Source organism: Channa argus, chromosome 11, assembly GCF_033026475.1.
Source record: "Channa argus isolate prfri chromosome 11, Channa argus male v1.0, whole genome shotgun sequence".
Taxonomy (NCBI): domain Eukaryota; kingdom Metazoa; phylum Chordata; class Actinopteri; order Anabantiformes; family Channidae; genus Channa; species Channa argus.
Genome location: NC_090207.1, coordinates 12123897 through 12141755, shown reverse-complemented (window position 1 = coordinate 12141755; position 17859 = coordinate 12123897). Strand labels below are relative to the sequence as shown.

General features: G+C 38.0%; 2 protein-coding genes across 2 annotated transcripts; one reads left to right on the top strand and one right to left on the bottom strand.

Annotated features, from left to right (window-relative positions):
- Positions 1-584: 584 nt before the first annotated feature.
- On the bottom strand, positions 585-9416 carry LOC137136093 (RNA-binding protein MEX3B-like). Its single transcript, XM_067521113.1, has 5 exons — positions 8598-9416; positions 6900-7138; positions 6656-6701; positions 4662-5377; positions 585-4347 (listed from the first exon to the last, which is right to left on the bottom strand). The coding sequence occupies exons 1-5, from the start codon at positions 9241-9243 to the stop codon at positions 3937-3939; spliced, it is 2058 nt and encodes a 685-aa protein (XP_067377214.1). The 5' UTR covers positions 9244-9416; the 3' UTR covers positions 585-3936.
- A 3796-nt stretch (positions 9417-13212) lies between these two features.
- On the top strand, positions 13213-17386 carry tmed7 (transmembrane p24 trafficking protein 7). The gene is made up of 4 exons (XM_067521112.1): positions 13213-13363; positions 13675-13880; positions 14807-15052; positions 15917-17386. Exons 2-4 carry the CDS (start codon positions 13722-13724, stop codon positions 16151-16153), a joined length of 642 nt encoding a protein of 213 aa, XP_067377213.1. The 5' UTR covers positions 13213-13363; positions 13675-13721; the 3' UTR covers positions 16154-17386.
- Positions 17387-17859: the final 473 nt, after the last annotated feature.

Genomic DNA, 17859 nt, shown 5'->3' with positions numbered 1-17859 from the left:
GAGATGCATTAATACATTTGTTACTGTGCTGCAGGTGGTTTGCTTTCAGGCCATGTTAATTGATTAGTTACTGGAACGAATAGGAAGCTTTAACAGAAACATGAGTGAAGAATTTTGATTAGGGCTCAGTTCCAGGATCATGGTAGCGCTAGGCTTTATTGGATTTCCATCATTCAGCCTCAACTTGTTTCTTATGTAATATGCTAAAAGTTAACATGTATTGCCTACCCAGAGTAATCTGCCCTATTTCGTACAATCTTTACCAGTTGTAAATTGTGATAGTGCGCTAAGGTGTGAACTTGGGCAAAAGGGCTCAGATTCAAACCCACGTTTAATTGTTAATCCATCTATTTCAGTCTCAGGTCATATTACTGTTTTTTAGAAGGAAATGTTATTTACTTTGATAAAGTGCTGAAATTTATAATATAAGCCACATGGCTCTTACTGGATTTCCATCATAATTTGGCCAATATTATAATTTATATATTTCAAACTTTTACATAAATCTTGGTGGATCCTGCAAATTATAGACAATGGGTGTTATACATACATTTTACACAAAGAACGAATCACAGAACTCCGGCTTTAAATGAAACCGTCTTTATTAAGTAACTTTAATATCAGAAAAATAAAACTCTTAAATTCTCTTTACAGCAAATATATATTCAGTGCTTTGGCCGCAATAACTTAAAAGGCCTTTATAAAATATAGTCTGCTTTTAAACTCCTGACTTAATTTGAAGAATTTATATGCCATAAGACTCCCTCTACATATACATAACAAAAGTGTAGTAAAATTAGCAAATACTTTGAACTGTTGGTACAGCTTACAATATATGTATTTATATATAGATAATCTAAGATACATTTTACGGTATACCTCTTAATTTGGTGGTGAAGAGACATGACAGGCAGCTTGAATCCTTGGCCTTTTTACAGTTGCAATGTGATGTTTTACATTGGCGGTACATTATGAAGACATGCTTGATGCACATTCCATTTTCCACTAGGTTAAACGGCAGCTATCAATACTATTATCAATACTGTAAACTAATAACTAGAATACAAGCAGATAGCACTGACACTTTTCTGCAACATTTCTGGGTTTCCAGCACTTCATTCACTGAATCACTCAGAAGTAAAATAAAAAATAATAAAAAAATCTTATTGTAAACATTTTTAATATAGATATATTTATATATATGAAATGTAACAAAATAAAAAGTTCTGTATATTTATCAGTCATTAACAGTAATCTTATATAACACATACACAAAAATGTCAATATTCATGTCAATAATCTGAGGGCTGACAGTGTATTGCATTCCCTCAGAGGGAGAAAGAGCAAAGAGATCGACCTTGTATTGGGATGACAGAAGTAAAATGAAAAGGACGGATAGAAGACCCGAGGGGACACAAGCAGATGAGTTTTTTTTGCACTTTCGGGACTCATTTGGTTCGATTTGCTCAATAAGACCCAATCATCCATGTAAGAGACAAACTTTTGCAAACAATACAAGCAATGACATAACTCCTAAATACTGTTTACAGCTGGAATGGTAGAGGGACTGTGGTCCAATGTCCACACAGTAAACCAACAGTATTGACCTCATGTAGTGTCAATCCAAGACAAAATCAGTCCATCTGCATCCTCTATAACGACAACAACTAGACGCACTGCATTTAAAGCTAAAATATGTGATGGTTTCCACCAATATATACCCTTTCTGTACTTTCCTGGAAGAGGAACAGACCGATGTGTAGTGAAGGGGAAAAACTAAATTAGAATGTAGTCTGAAGTCACAGCTTGTGAATAGTGTAATAAACAACAGTAAATAAGCTGATGAGTGTGTGCCCTGATGCACTAAACTAGGTAACAAAGGTTGACCCTGTCTACAAGTTAAAGCCCAAGATTGTTTGAGCTCTGTAATTAAAACCAGTTTGATTTATCTAGTGCTTCCTCCAGTAGCTGACTTACTGAAACAAGTTTTGCATAGGCCTGGTAGACAAGACATGGCTTTAAATAAAAGCTGAAGTAAAACGATGTCTGGACATCATCTCAGTGGAACTATTAAGCCAACTGCTTACCAACAAGAACACAGAATGGCTGTGACAAGACAGCCACAGGGGGTCGCAGTTCATAAGGAAGAACATTCAAGTGAATGAAAATGGATATTTCTGAGATGGCTGAAAAGTCACCAGCCTGTCTGTACAGTACAGGGATTTGTTCCAGATTACAGCTGTCTTCATAGTAGTTTATATTTCATCTGCTATTATAGTTTCCAGGTGGGGTCTAAGTATTATTAAGCCATTCTAATACCTTCTATAAAAGTCACTGCAATTTACAGGTGGAGGAATGTTACCAAAGGTAGAAGCTGTGCATACCTATTGGCTGAAACCCAGGCTCTAAACAAGATATATACAAAACAGAAAGAAATGAGAAAAGAAAAGTGAAATGGGAGTGTTTGGTATTACGTGATAAAGCAGAACATTGTTAAAAACAAATGGCTCAACAAAATAAGAAGCAAAATTAACAATGCTTGGGATATTGTCCTTTGTTCCAACAAGACTAAAAACTGACTGAACTTGGAAAAATGCATTAAGAATTCGGTCTGTCAGCTTGTGTTTTTTCAAGCTTAGATCTGGATTTGTGTATTCTGTTATCACCCAATTACAGGCTTTCCCACAAAAGGCCACAAGTTTGTTTTAAGACAAAGCAACACCGTGTGTCTACTCAATCAGTTGTTTTTGTTTACTCATGGAACAGAATTAGGCACTAGTTTACTGTAAACCGTTTTTAAGCAGAAATAGACATTAGTGTGACAATGTTGCAGTGGTGCAACATTCTGGCAATCTACAAAAAAGTAGTGGCCCACTATATGGTACTTGGCTGTGGAAAATAAAAATAGAAACCTGTAGCAACATGAAGTTGGAGTGTTACAACTTGGCAGTTGTTGGTTTTAGCCACTTTGTTTAAAAACCTTATGTGGTTGTGTTGGCATGCATATAAATATTCTCTTAATATCAGCTGTCCTGAAAATTCAATTTTTTTAATCCTAAAATGTAAACATCACATCTTGTTTGAAAAAGCCCAGACACACTTTGCTTTATAGTAATTATGTGAATGATGTGAGATAGAGTAGCATTTGCTAGGATAATGTAGCACATGTACATTGTATCCAGTTTACTGTGATAAGCATTAAAATTCTGTGGTACCCAGGAGAATACCATTTATTTATAGTCATATGTGGAACTATATCTAGGTAATACTGTATAAGTAAATAAATGCTCACCGGTGAGCTCCCGCCATGAGCACAATAAGTGAGAGGCAAAGGGGCTACGTCATAAATCCGCTCATAAAACAATTGTAGCAGCAAGTAAAAAAATAATAATAAATGGGGAGGGGGGTAAATAAAATTTAAGATGAAGACGGAACAAAAACTTGACTCAAAACAGGTATCTTAATAGAATTCAAATAAACATTAAAAAACAAATTTGAAAATTATAGGTAGGCAGAAAGTGATAACTAGATGTTTTAGAGATTTAAAAAACTAAAGGAAAAAAAAAAATCTAATTATGAAATATATATATTCCACCCCACCCAATGCTACATAGAGAACTTCCAACCCTCCCACTGATCAATCAATCAATCAATCAAGGTAGAAGACTTCACAATAACAGGCACGAGAAACTGGCTGAACACCCTAACTCATGTCCTAAAAACACATAATTCCCTATTCACCTACTCTTACTCACTTTTGTCAAAACCAGCATAGACAGAACTGGCATGAGGGCACACTCAGACACTGATTCCAAGTCAGTTTTGTAATTTCCCCATACAAGTTATAAATTACAAGTGTTGGGGAGACTAATCTGTCATCTGTTGTCAAGATAAACGGATCAAGAGAAAAAATAAAAAAGGAGGTGCGGGTGTCGATCACATGTTGCGGAGCTGAATGGCTTGTGTGACCGGTGAAAGGCACACAGGGCACACAGCTTCTGGACCCTGGCATATCTGCGTGGCACAATCTAGACAAAAGAGCTTATGGCCGCACGGAACCAAAGCAGCAATCACCTGGTTATCCATACAGTGAATGCATATCTCCTGTCCTCTCCCTGCTAATCCGAGCCCCAGTCGATAGGAGAAGGATGATTCAGGGGGGGAGGAGGAGGAGGCGGTGCTTTCACCAGAAGAGGAGAAGGCAGAGCTGTGAGAGGGGAACCTGTGAGCATCAAGGGCCCCTACTGAGACAAAGGGCCCACGATGTACACGCTGGGCCTGAGGGTGCTCCAAGGCTTCGGTCCCAGAGAAGGTTGGAGAGAGCCGTGGTGTCCCAGGCTGACTGGTCTGGAGAAATTGATAATAGTCATTAGATGATTTCTTTAAGACTAAAAAAACAACAGATTCTTAAATGTCTTAAACAAGGTAATCACCGAGGAATTTTCTGGTCTGCAAGTGTCACTGCATAGACAAACGTGTTGAGAACTACTAGCAACCCATCTGTGCAGGCACTTGGTTTTACCTTAATCAGACTCAATGCAATATGCTCTTAAGTTCAATGTCCAGCAACACAAACAGGTAAGATCCTTTCAATCTCAAAATATAATTTGCTGTTAAATATCACACGGTCATGCACTCTATGCCCAATAAAGGTCACCTACCTGAGACTGAAAAGCCTCAAAGGCCTGGAAGGATTGGTGGTCCACAAAGGGACTCCAAACGTGTGGTTGTGGTTGTGCAGTGGAGATGGTCAATGCATCAAATCCTGAGTAGGGGCCTCCACCTCCAACGCTCACCAGCTCATCTGGCCCCCCAGGAAGAAGGCTTTCACCAAACCAGAAAGTTGTACTACCAGCATTACTGTTGTTGTTGTTGCTGTTAGTGTTGGCATTAAATGGACAGGTTTGGCTGAAGTCTGGCATTTGATTACCATTTCCGGAGCTGTAGAAAGAGTCAGCTGAGCTGGAACCACTGCCCAGGGAACTGGAGCTGTCATTACGATAGGTGGAAGACATCCTGACACCGCTGTTAATATTGCTATTAATTCGCTGGGTACCATTCACGCTCAATGGCAGCAAGCCACCACCTGGTGATGGTGCACCCGTATGACGCCAGGCAGCCGCCCCTAACCCAACTGCTGTTGCAGAACTCTCAAAGCTGACATCTTTTCCGTTGAACTGGAAGTCATTGTTGTCTACACCTGGAGCCTCGATGGGCCCGTTGGTTCCGGTGCGGAGGGCGATGTGCGCCTCAATCTCATCCCTAGCACGGTCCACATTCTCTGGCATCCCTGTGACCTCAAACACTGGCTCTTTGTCACGACTTGGCGTCACAATGTAGGTGTGAGTCTGTTGCTGAATGCGTTTGATGGTTGCCCCTAAAAGACCAGACCAAAACCCTTCTATTTAAACAACTTTCAATTAAACACCAAGTTTACACAACTGCTATAATCACATGGCTAAATGAATACCAAGAGTGCCTATGTAAAAAGCTGCTTGCCAACTAATATGGAAAACTTGCATCAGAGTAGAAACAAATGACACGTGGACAAAGACAAAAGAATAGTCAAGTATCAACTTGAAAAGCAAAACACAGCTGGGCAATAATTATAGCACTAAAGTGCAGGCTGTCCTGGTGACTCAGCTGGCTACAGATAATGCCAACTACGCACAACACCACGAGTTTCAGCATAGTGAAGAAACACTGCCAAAGGTCACTAGTATAGATTTGAAAAATAATCAATGTGTAACCTGTATTTTTGACGAATAGATCAATCACCATGTAAAACAGAAAAGCAGGGAAACTTCTCCTGGAGTCTAAAACCAGTATGAATGAGCCACAAATAATGTGCAGAAAGGAGCATAATTCAATCACTATAAACACTGAATATTAAATTTTAAAATCCCATAATGCCACTTGGTTTTGTGCGTGGCAGTGTTCTCCAAATCATTTTGATTTGTTACTTCACTTTCTAATGCCTGCTGACACATAGTTAAGAATCGCTGGACTTCAATTTGTTAACTTACCCCGTGGCTTTCTGACACTGAGGTGGTAAAGTCAACAGGGAAGGGGGGTAAATATACTCTGTAACCTTTGCCTGTTTAACCTTCTGGAATAGAGCTGAGCATGTTAAAAGTCTTTCTGAAACTGTGAGCAACTAAAGACACACCCTTTGATACTCAAACAATTTCCATTAACTGTTTTTTTATTTTTTATATATATATATATACATACATATATACATACATATATATATATATACATACATATATACATACATATATATACATACATATATACATACATATATACATACATATATATACATACATATATACATACATATATACATATATATATATATATATATATATATATATATATATATATATATATATATATATATATATATATATATATATATACACACACACACACACACCATGAACATATTTAAGACAAGTCTTAATCTTAACTGTGTATTTTGAGCCTGACCTCAATCCCTCCGATGAGGAAATTAGACTTGTTCTGCTGTTATAAACCACATGATTTGTCTGAAATTACAATTTGGCTTTGTTAGTGTATGTGCACACACACACGCACACACACACACAAAACAACATTTATCTCAACAGTGACTCAATTGAAGACCCACCTTTGGGACCCACGACAAGCCCAACAACACGATATGGTACCCGGACCTGCAGGGTTGAAATGATACAGGGTAACTATAGCCACTCAAAATAATACCACAACCAAACCATGAAACACACAGAGCTTCAATTAGAAAACAAACGTTCTTGGATGGTAACATATGCAACACTTATTACAACAGTTCCTCTTAATGTGATTCAATGCAAAATGTTTCTGCACTGTGACTCAATTATGGGCTTGCTGACCTGAATGGTTGTCTGTCCAGGCAGAGCAGGAGTCCCTGGCCCGGTTACAGCAGACAGAGGACCTGCCTTGTTTCGAGAGGCTCTGATAAGGGAGAAGTGCTCAGCTGCAGACAGAATTTCCCTCTTAGCCATGGCCACATCTTCTTTACGCCCCGTTACAACAAAGACAGGCTGCTCGCCCCTCACTGGTGTTTTAATGTAAGTGTTGGTCTTTGCTCGAAGGGCCTTAATCTTACAGCCTGTAAGGAGCCAAGGTAAAGATGGTAGTTAATTAACTACATCTTTACTTTTATAGCCCAAAAACGCAAATTAGCTTTACATGTAGTACCACACAAAGAGACCATTAGTTTGAGTAAGAAAAAAGCTTTCAAATAGGTTTCGAGGCTTCTCCTAAAGTATATTTTAAGAGTAAAGATGGCCAAAAACAAAAAAGGACAGAGTGGAATATTTCGGATTGGATCTGAAAAGTCATTGAGCATCTCGAATATCACTTTGTGAGAAAGACAACGTGCTTAAAGGAATAACCTAAATATGAAATTGACCATATTACTGAATACACATGAAATATAAAGATAATCCTTTGATACTCAATATCTCAAGACTAAACAAATAAAAGACCGTGCAACACGCAAAATAGGCTTCGATTCGCAAAAGCAACTTGCGTAGCTTATAAATTAAATATTCCTTTTAGCTATATATTTGAGAGTCCAACAGTATTACCAGAGCCATTTCCTGTTGTTGTCAACACCGCAATCTGCACACCCTCCCCCAACCGGTCTCAAAACACGACACAATACCACTCTGCCAAACCCTTTAACTGAGCAATGTGACGTTTATGTAATACATAACTAACGCCTTTATGGCGTCTAACAAAAGTCGGTCGAGTTCAGTTGAACTCAGACGTCTTAGTTGTATCACGGAGCTAACTGTACACTCCAGGTGATGTGGCAAAGCAATGGTGACCAACATACTGCACTTCATGTTCTCCGACACAAAGCCTGGTTTAACACTTCAAAGCACGGCGGAGGACAGGCTCATTGTCAGCGCAGCACAACCCATCCTCTTTAATACAGCTGAGCTGCCAAAGAGAGAAGATACACGGGCCTCTATGAGTTTATATAAAAAAAACTTGATAGCCGATATAAACTTTTGTGGTTGATGTTAGGCGACGGTGATGTTGACCCAGTTAGCCTTAGGTGCTAAAAGCTAGTTAGCTGGAGTCAAGCTAACGTTAACTCTTGTAGCTGTAGGCGCTAACGGATGGTTGGACTAAGTTTTACCAATAAGTATTTTTTATCATATTTTTTAATTGTTTTACCTGTACCCCGCTTATTGGATGTACCGTATCAAACACGGCGACTTGTAGAAACGTTTGCTATAGTTGCCACTGTGTAAAATAGCGCGTAACTTGCTCGCTGCTCATGCGGGTGTCAGTAAGTTGAGTATACCAACGTTAACGTAACGTTAGCTAAAGTAGTGCAACAAAAGGAACAGAGACCAATCTAATCATAACTGCGTTTTAAAGTCTAAATCAACTTAGTAGTTTTTCATTTATCTTCGTGTTTCTTCTGCTTTATATCATATTTGCATCAGTGCTGCCAAACAATGTTCCCACCGAGATTCGTCCTAATTCTCATTAGCAACTTTACATTTGCTAGCGTTAACTTAAAAGAGTCCAGACGAAAGGCACCGACTCACCCTGCCTGCCCACAATCTCTGCGACGTGCTCGGAGCTCGGCACAGCAACACCTTCGGTCGTGTTTATGCTCTTTCGCCGAGTCAGGAGTGAAGGCTCAGGCTCGTAGCCCGACTCAGCATACACACCGGACGGCGGCATTGCCATGCTACTACTAGCTGTTGGTAGGGCGCTGCCGCCGACCCCAGTGTCGTCCAGCTCGCCTCCGCTATACAGCAGCATGGTCTCGACGTGTGACAGCTCCATTCCGGACGGCATTACGGAACCACCCGGAGCCGATAGGAGGTGTTGGTGGCGGTGAGCCTGCGCTAGTATCTGGGTACCGGCGCAGCCCGAGGAGTCGGCGGGGGCTACAACTTCTGGCTCTTCCTCCTCGGGCGTTGCAGATATGTTCACTTCATCTCCCGAGGGCTGTCGATGCAGAGGCAGGGGCTTCAAGTCTAGGATCGTACCGATGAGGCTGAAATGAGAGACCGAGGAGAGCTGGTGGTGATGGTTAAAAGAGAGACTCTCATCTGCTTGTTCAGGAGTCTGGCTGTGTATGCCGTGTTGGTCCTCCAGGCCCATACCAACGAAAGCGTGCACTAGCGGCGGTGGGACCTCGGACTCTCCCTCTTCAGCCTCCAGCAAAGACGTGCTACTAGGCATGATGCAAAACTTTTATAATGCCGTTAAACTGGAATTAGTATAAACAATAAGACAACTTCGTTTTGGTTTACAAAAATCAAGTAAAAAGCGACCAGCGCCCGTTGGTTCAAATGTGTGGCCTTTGTTTTGTCTTTTCAGCTCTCCATGCAGCCCTCCCTACACTGTAATCGCGTACTAGTTGTTCACGCGAGAAGTCGTGTTGGCGTCAAACGTATTCACAACTGTCAGAAGGCGCAGTCATTGCGCATCATCGAGTTAAGGTCATTATGACCAAAATACAAAAAGCCCAGCGCCCAAAAGTGAATCATTATAATATTAACCAGACACATTTATGCAACTATGAAGGCATCCCATTTCTGTTCATTGTTATTATGGTCATTTCCTATAGTTTTTTTTCATTATTTATTGAACCAAAAAACAATTACAAACATACACAGGCACAACAGCAATGGGGCACTTCAAAGCTAATTAACCTTAAAAACCTCAAAGGCATACAGTTCCGAGGCAGTTACGTGATGTCATTGATGATATCATCTATGACGCGGTCCAGTTACAAAAGTATACTGAACTTAAAAGGAATGAAAGCTATTTAAAAGCCACATACAAGAAATATTTTCTTTATAAGTTGAACGTTTTGAATTTGATTTTCCAGCTGTAAGTGTGCCGAAGTAGTTAAGCGCCATATAACATCTCACCACATTACAAATAACACAATAACAAGAGCGTTCACGGTAGATTAAAGATTTATATAGTTACACTCGCAGAGCCATAGTATTTTTTGTCATGTTTTTTTGTATTTAAAATATCTTACGTCATTTTTTAAAAAACATTCAGCTTCTTTTCACTTGTGTCTATGATCAGGGAATGTTGGAGGGACATCTTATATTGCAGGCTAGTTATAAGAATTCCTAAATACCACCCCAAATTCAAAAAAGTTAGGAAGATGTGAAAACATAAATAAAAACTGAATGCATGATTTGCAAATCTCATCAACTCATATTTTATTCACAATAGAACATAAGCAACATATCAGATGTTGAAACAGACATTTTACAATTTCATGCAAAATTCTAGCTCATTTTGAATTTGATGGAGCTAATTTTCATTGCCAACTAATCAGGTTAATTGGCAACTAGTCAGTAACATGACTGGTTAAAAAAGGACAAATTGAGTAGCACAATCTGTGACAAACTGTGTCAAAAAATTGTGGAACAATTATAGAAAAATGTTCCTCAACATACAATTGCGAAGACTTTGAAGACCATCTACATTATATAATATCATCAAAAGATTCTGTGCAATCCACAAATGTAAGTTAAACGTGTATCATGCAAAGAAGCAGCCATATGTGAACACGATCCAGAAATGTTGCCGTGTTCTCTGGCCCAAATGCATTTAAAAGGGTCAGAGGCACATTGAAAAACTGTTCTGTGGTCAGATGAATCAAAATTTGAAATTGTTTTTGTCTTGTAGACAAAAAAGGAGCATCCAGCTTGTTATCAGCGGACAGTTCAAAAGCCTGCATGTCTGATGGTATCTTCGAAGGTACATTAGTGCCTCATGGCATGTGAAGCTCAAACATTTGGAAAGGCACTATCAATGCTAAAAAGTACGTAGAGGTTTTAGAGCAACATATACTCTTATCGAGACGATGACTGTTTCAGGGAAGGCCTGCATTCATCACAGTAGTATGGCTTCACAGGAGAAGAGTCTGGGAGCTGAACTGACCTGCCTGCAGTCCACACCTTTCAGCAATAGAAAACATTTGGTGCATTATAAAAACTAAAAAAATCTCCGAACTGTTAGCTAGAATCCAGCATCAGACACAAATGGGACTGTCCTCTACTAAAACTCCAGCAACTGGTCTCATTTATATACATTTTTAAAAGAAGAGGGGATGCTACATAATGTTAAACAGCACTTTTCCAACTTTTTTGAGGTTGATGCCATCAAATTCAAAATGAGCTAATATTTTCCATGAAATAGTAAAATTTCTCAGTTTCAACATCTGGTATGTTGTTTATGTTCTATTGTGAATAAAATATGGGTCGATGATAATATGGCATTCTGTTTTCATTAGCGTTTTACACATCTTCCCAACTTTTTTGGAATTGGGGTTGTAAGTTACTTAATCTTTAACAGGAATTTTGCAAATCATTATTACCATTTGTAATGGCAATTAACTCACATTTATTTCTATTTATATTCAAACATAATTCAGAGGCTTCAAGGCAACAGGAATCTGGTGTGAGTCTGTTAAAAACAATGTGGTACCCTCAGCCAGCTGACTGAAAATAAAATGTCTTTCTGCCGCGATTCAAAGAACTCTATCAAATATCTTAACAAAAAAAGGTAAAGGGAGATTGGACATCCTTGTCTAATGCTACAAGATAAATTAAACTGCGGAAGTTCCATATTTAATTTGATAGAGATGTTGTTATTTTTGTATAAAGTCTTGGTTGTTTTAAGGTTTCCAAATCAAATTTAATTTAGAATATCTTTAAATACGTTGGCAAAGAGCAAGGCCAAGATTTTTAAATTAATGTTAAGGAGAGTTATAGGGCACCAATTATCAATAAAGAGAACATCTATTTTAGGTTTAGGGATCAGACTAATGATACCTTGCGTCATATATGTATGAAGAGACTTATTTTCAATGCTCTCTTTGAATACTTCTGTCAAAAGGGGAGATAATGCCTGCACAAAGGCTTTATAAAATTCAGCTGAAATCCCATCACTTCTTGGAGATTCAATATTTTTCACACAATCTATTGTTTGACTAACTTCCTCAGGATTAATATAATATTCACACAACGATCTCTTATCATAAGATTTTTACAGTGAGTAACAGAATCCAGGAGATTTCACAAGGGTCTTCTTTTCATGGCAGATGCCATGGAAAAAACTTTAAATGCCACTTGTATCAACAACTAAATAAGTCTGTAACACAACACATTTGCCATTACTCTGAAGAATTTGCATTTGTATGACACCTTCACATCTGTCTCATACACAGTCTTCATCCCAAGGAAGCGTTCATATGTGCATATGTGCAAATGCTATTACTCATCTCCCAGATTCTTAAACTGTTGTTGAACATAATCATCAGGGAGACATATTGGTGTTTTATGTTGGTTATTGTTTTGTGGCATCTGTTATTTGGAAATGTAATATCTGCATAGAAAAGGAATGATGTTCTTCTGGATATCACTAGGAAATAGGCATATGCCACTTTATGATCTAGGCAGCACTGTCATTTTAGTGGGTATAACGTTTATCAGATAACTTGCAAACACAAGCCTGTATATTTTATTCGTTTTACTTGATTTTTTTGATTTGCAGGATTACAGCAGAGGGCCAACATTACCAATTAGCAAGTGGTTTATGTTGTTATTCATTAAAAAAAGATTAAGGAGGATATCTTGTTGCAAAACAAGTCTTAATAGACTAAAATAATTTAAGAATTTTCTGTAAACAGTTTAAACCAGTCCTACATTTACATTTATATTTAAATCAATGTATAATGAGTTTGGTGAAGGGCTCGATTTGGTTCGTGGGCCACTGTTTATCTACCACTGCTATGCAACATAAGTACTTAAGAGCCCTATGCAAAGTTTTAGGTTTTCTTGTTAAGGTGGGGATACTTCAGGAAATAATGCGAGAAAGTTTTTTTTCTTTCAATGCATAAACCTTATACAAAGTTTAGTACACATAGAGAAATAATATTTGATGTGACTCAGTTTTGGCTTTAAACCAACACTAGTTTTCCCGCAGCGTATACTTGCGCGACGTTTTTCAAGGTAGATGGCAGGCTAACAGGCACACAGGTATGAAATTGGGATTGATCGCGCGCCTTCCTGGTTGCGTTAATTGCCAACACTGCATGCAATCATAAGACTGGCGGCAGTCTATTCTGCAACAGCCACGTTACTCTGTTCTCAATAGGAAAGATATGATTCTCAACTACGCGGACGTGGCCCACGTGATCTCACAACGATTTCGTCTCTTCTTTTTCGCCAATGAAAGAGTGAGTAGGGCGGGCTTTTACCGATGACAGCCAATCTCCTACCACGTTTGTAATGCGATATTTAGAATTAGTCGCATCCGGGTGAGGTTTGAGGTGAGTAGCTAATGCTGACTGAGACAAATTAATGTGTTACGAAATGTTAAAGTTTGAATTTACTTTAGTGACTACGAATGTGTCCTAGATACACGAAAACACAATTGGAACAGCCATTAGAAATTGTAACCATTCCCAAGTGGATTTTTGTCTCAAAAATGTGAAGGCCAGTCAGCCAGCTAGTTAGCTTAAAGCTAACATCTTGTCGTTGATGTCAATGTCCGGGTTTGCTTTGTTGCCATTTTTGTCTTATCACCGTTCAGGATATTGAGCTTAGTTTGTTTGACTTTTGTTAATACTTCTTTTGGTAGGTCCACTGAGGTTTTTACGTTGAAGCTGTTGGGTGTGGGTCTTCAGGATGTACGGATCTTTTCGGCTGCTGCTGCAGGTGTTGTGGGCCCAGCTGTTCTGTGGGTGGGTGCTGAGCTCCGAGCTAACTTTTGAGCTGCCAGACAATGCCAAGCAGTGTTTCTACGAGGACATCATCATCGGCACTAAGTGTACACTGGAGTTTCAGGTACGTGGATCTGATTTTGACCAGCCTTCTTAATATTTTTAGGAAGATTATCCAGCCTGTCCACTTAAAAGCAAAAGAAAGTTAAAGATATAACAGCTGTACTGTATATCTCGGTGATTGGGTAAAGCAGCACTTATCTGAATGATACCATACACATTGTATACACTCCCTCTTCTCCCACTGTTTATTATTGTACATCACAGCTTGCTCTTTAGCCGAAGACCAGTTAGAATGTCAGTGCTGGCCCCTTTCCACAACAACACTAAAACCTTAGAGTGGATTTAATTATTATATACTATAACATATTTAAAGTGTTGTTAGGTCACACAGAGAGATTTCACAGTTTTCTATGGCTTTCTATTTCTCTAAGAATTTCAACCAGCCACTTAAATGAAAAGTATTAATAGCATTGATACGTGTATTGTCTATATTGACCTTAAAAAGAGCAGATTTTGGCTTTTTGTTTCATTACTCTTTTTATTCAAACTATATAGTAGCATATGGACAGTTTTTATACCTTAATACACATTAAATCTGTCTTAACTTTAAATATTTAAAAACATTTTTTAGAAGACTACATAATTATGTTCTAGTAAAATGCTTCAAGAGTCAAGCGGACTTCAGTTAATGCACAACTTTTGGTCCTAGACATAGTAACATGCTACATAGATATATGATGCAAAGCTTACATTATTTATTTATATGACCCCATAGCCTAAATTATGGCAGTTATTGTGCTGGTATTTGTATCATTTGTGTCCAGTAAAATATTGAATATGTGACTGATTTTGAGACTTATTCCATCCATATTGCCCACTTCCTTTCTTTGTCTCTTTAATATCTGACAACATACATAATGGGTTATAAAAAATATTGTTCAATTATGTAACAAAATGAATAGTTCTTTTGTCCTTATGGATTTCCAGGTGGTGACTGGTGGCCATTATGACGTGGACTGTCGTCTGGAGGACCCAGAGGGCACTACACTTTACAAGGAAATGAAGAAGCAATATGACAGCTTTACCTTCACCGCAGCCAAAAATGGCACCTACAAGTTCTGCTTCAGCAATGAATTTTCCACGTTCACACACAAGACTGTTTACTTTGACTTCCAGGTCGGCGATGACCCTCCACTTTTCCCCAATGAGAATAGAGTCACTGCTCTCACCCAGGTGAGTGTGAGAGTGTGTATTTTGCACATGCATGTATTTTATGTTTGCACGTGAGGGAGATAATGTAGAATCCCATTCTTTATTGCACTTGTTAACGTGGGTCAGCTTACACGAGTCATTCAGATATTTTTTTTTACATTTAAATAAAGTGCAGTGTTTGCCAATAAATATATACTATAAAAATCAAAAGCTAAAATGTCTTGTTTACGAAAGTATACTTTACATATATCTTAGTTTGTGTTTTGTCAAATCCTATTTTGAAAGTGTAGGAAACAGAGTTTACTTGACCTTAGCTACAAGTAGATGATTCTAGTTTCAACTATTGACTCTTGTCAGTAGCTTATCTTCAGAATTTACAGATTTTGTTATGTTTGTTTTGTTATTGTGCACAGTACAATTTTCATAACGGGAAAATTAAAAAGAAACTGCTGGGTTTGTAGTGATGGCAAACAAAATTAATCAAAAGCTGAACTATCTTATTTTTAAGGATTTAAACTTTTGGGATATTGTAGGTTTCCATGAGCCTGATGAAGTGTTGACAGAAATGCACTGCTCTTATTATTGTGTAATTAAAAGAACTTAGATTATATTTTTGCGGTCACTATAACACTGTTGTGGTGTAATATTTTATTTAAAAGCTGACATATTTCTGACCAATACGGTGGACACTAAAACCACAAACTTTCCATTAGTAAGTCTAGTCATTTAGACATTTTATTTCATAATCAGTGTAATTCACTTCATTTTAAAAGCATTTGCATTCTGACTGTTGTCTTAGTTCAATAATTATTTTCCAATCACAGTCTAAACGTGTGTTTGTTTTTTGTTTTTTTTGTATGTTTTTTTTTAAATGGCCAATTTTAGATGGAATCCGCCTGTGTGTCTATTCACGAGGCCCTGAAGTCTGTCATCGACTACCAGACACACTTCCGCCTTCGTGAGGCTCAAGGACGCAGTCGGGCAGAGGACCTCAACACCCGTGTTGCATTTTGGTCTATTGGAGAAGCTATTATCCTGTTGGTGGTTAGCATCAGCCAAGTAGTCCTGCTGAGAAGCTTTTTCTCTGACAAGAAAACTACTACAACGCGTGTTGGATCATAACAGTCTCTAAACTCTAGGATCTCATTACTTCATCTGTACCTGGACTCGTGTGCATAGAGTGTGTTCGAACTGCAGCCCTGAGCTGAATTTGGATCATATCAAACTGCCAGATCCGTTACTCTGACATGTCGCTCACATTCAGCACTGTTGTTCTTATAAACTTTATGCAAATGAGTCTTGAGCAGAAGGGTTTTGTGTTAATTTCTTTTTAGGGATAAAGCACATAATATTTGGTTGTGTTGTTTGTAATTACATGTACTAAAGGCAGTACAAGAAGTTAGTCATATGCAGAAGTTAAAGCAAACCTAAAGTACTGAATACCTTAAATAATTCCTAAATTTATTATTTTATTTTTGTCCCATCATCCCATACCATCTCCACTTTATCTGGTAAATGTTTCAGTCCAAACTGTGCACTGAAACAACCAGTGGAGTTGAAGTTGTAACTACAATTACTTGTAATGTAAGGGTTCTGCAAGTTTTGTCCTTATCTGCAGAGCATTGGGCTTTGAAAACTGGCCAAACGGTCAGTACAATGATTGTTTTTCTAGATCTACTGCACTTGGTCGCGAAAAAAATCTGTATTTTTGTTTGTTACTATTAAACCTCACTGCATTGAGTGAGAAAGACTAGATATTGTTTGCTTTTATCAACGGTCTTTTTAGATGAGTTATTAGAGGGTTTGCTGTACAAAGTAAAACATTGTTGAACATAATATTATCTTGAAACTGTTGAAAAAAGGTTTGTAATTGGGTGGAACTCTTGCATTTTAAAATGCAGATTACCTCCCTGGATTCACTGCAGACATAGTTTGTTACTAAAATTCAAGTTTAGTTGATGCATTTTTGATTCTATTTGCTCATTCATACATTAAAAAGTAATGCTTCAATTTGACCATGTCTAGGTGAATTACTGCCTAAAGTGTTATAATTAAAGGTAGATACTACTTTATTATATATTTGTGAAAAGGTGTGGGAGACAGAAAGTAAATACCTGATATTTTTGTTTGAAAATGGCCCATTTGTTTGTTAAGTTGTAATGCCAAGTTTTACGTGCATCAACTTGGTATAAAATCTTTCCCTTGTAATGTTGTAGCTACTTCTGCCTTTGGTGGAGCGTACAAACTTATTTATCTTGTGGTTTGGTATTGTCCTCTTGATTTTATGCAGCACTGTTGTAACATTTGTGTTTTGCAAAATATTGCTTTAATACAAGATAATTCTTGTAACTCTGACTTTTAGTTGTAATTATGAACTCTTATTCCCTCTACTCAATTCCCTTTTACAAGAAACATGAAGATTTGGCTCAAAACTAATGTCTGCATTGTCTGCTCCTGACTTTTTCTACATCTGAGTTTTTCATGATCTGATTCATTAGGCAGTTCTGAAAGCAATATTCTAACCATTTCAAAGTATAATGATGTTTCATTTGAGCCTGCATCGTAGCAGTTGGAAGCTTAGTTCAGCCTGGTAGTGTTATTCTTTCTCACACTATTTGCAAAAGGAAATATTCCAGAAAATGTAACTCTGTGGGCACAGACCGTTGGCCAAAACATGAGTATAATGTAGCTATTTAAAGTCTATGTGTAGTCTTTCCACAATTCATAAAAGCAGTGAATGTAACCCCCAGCCAAAGCAAGAAAACATTACTTTTGAAATATGATTATATAACAAAATAATTTTAATCTGACAAATGACATTTATGACC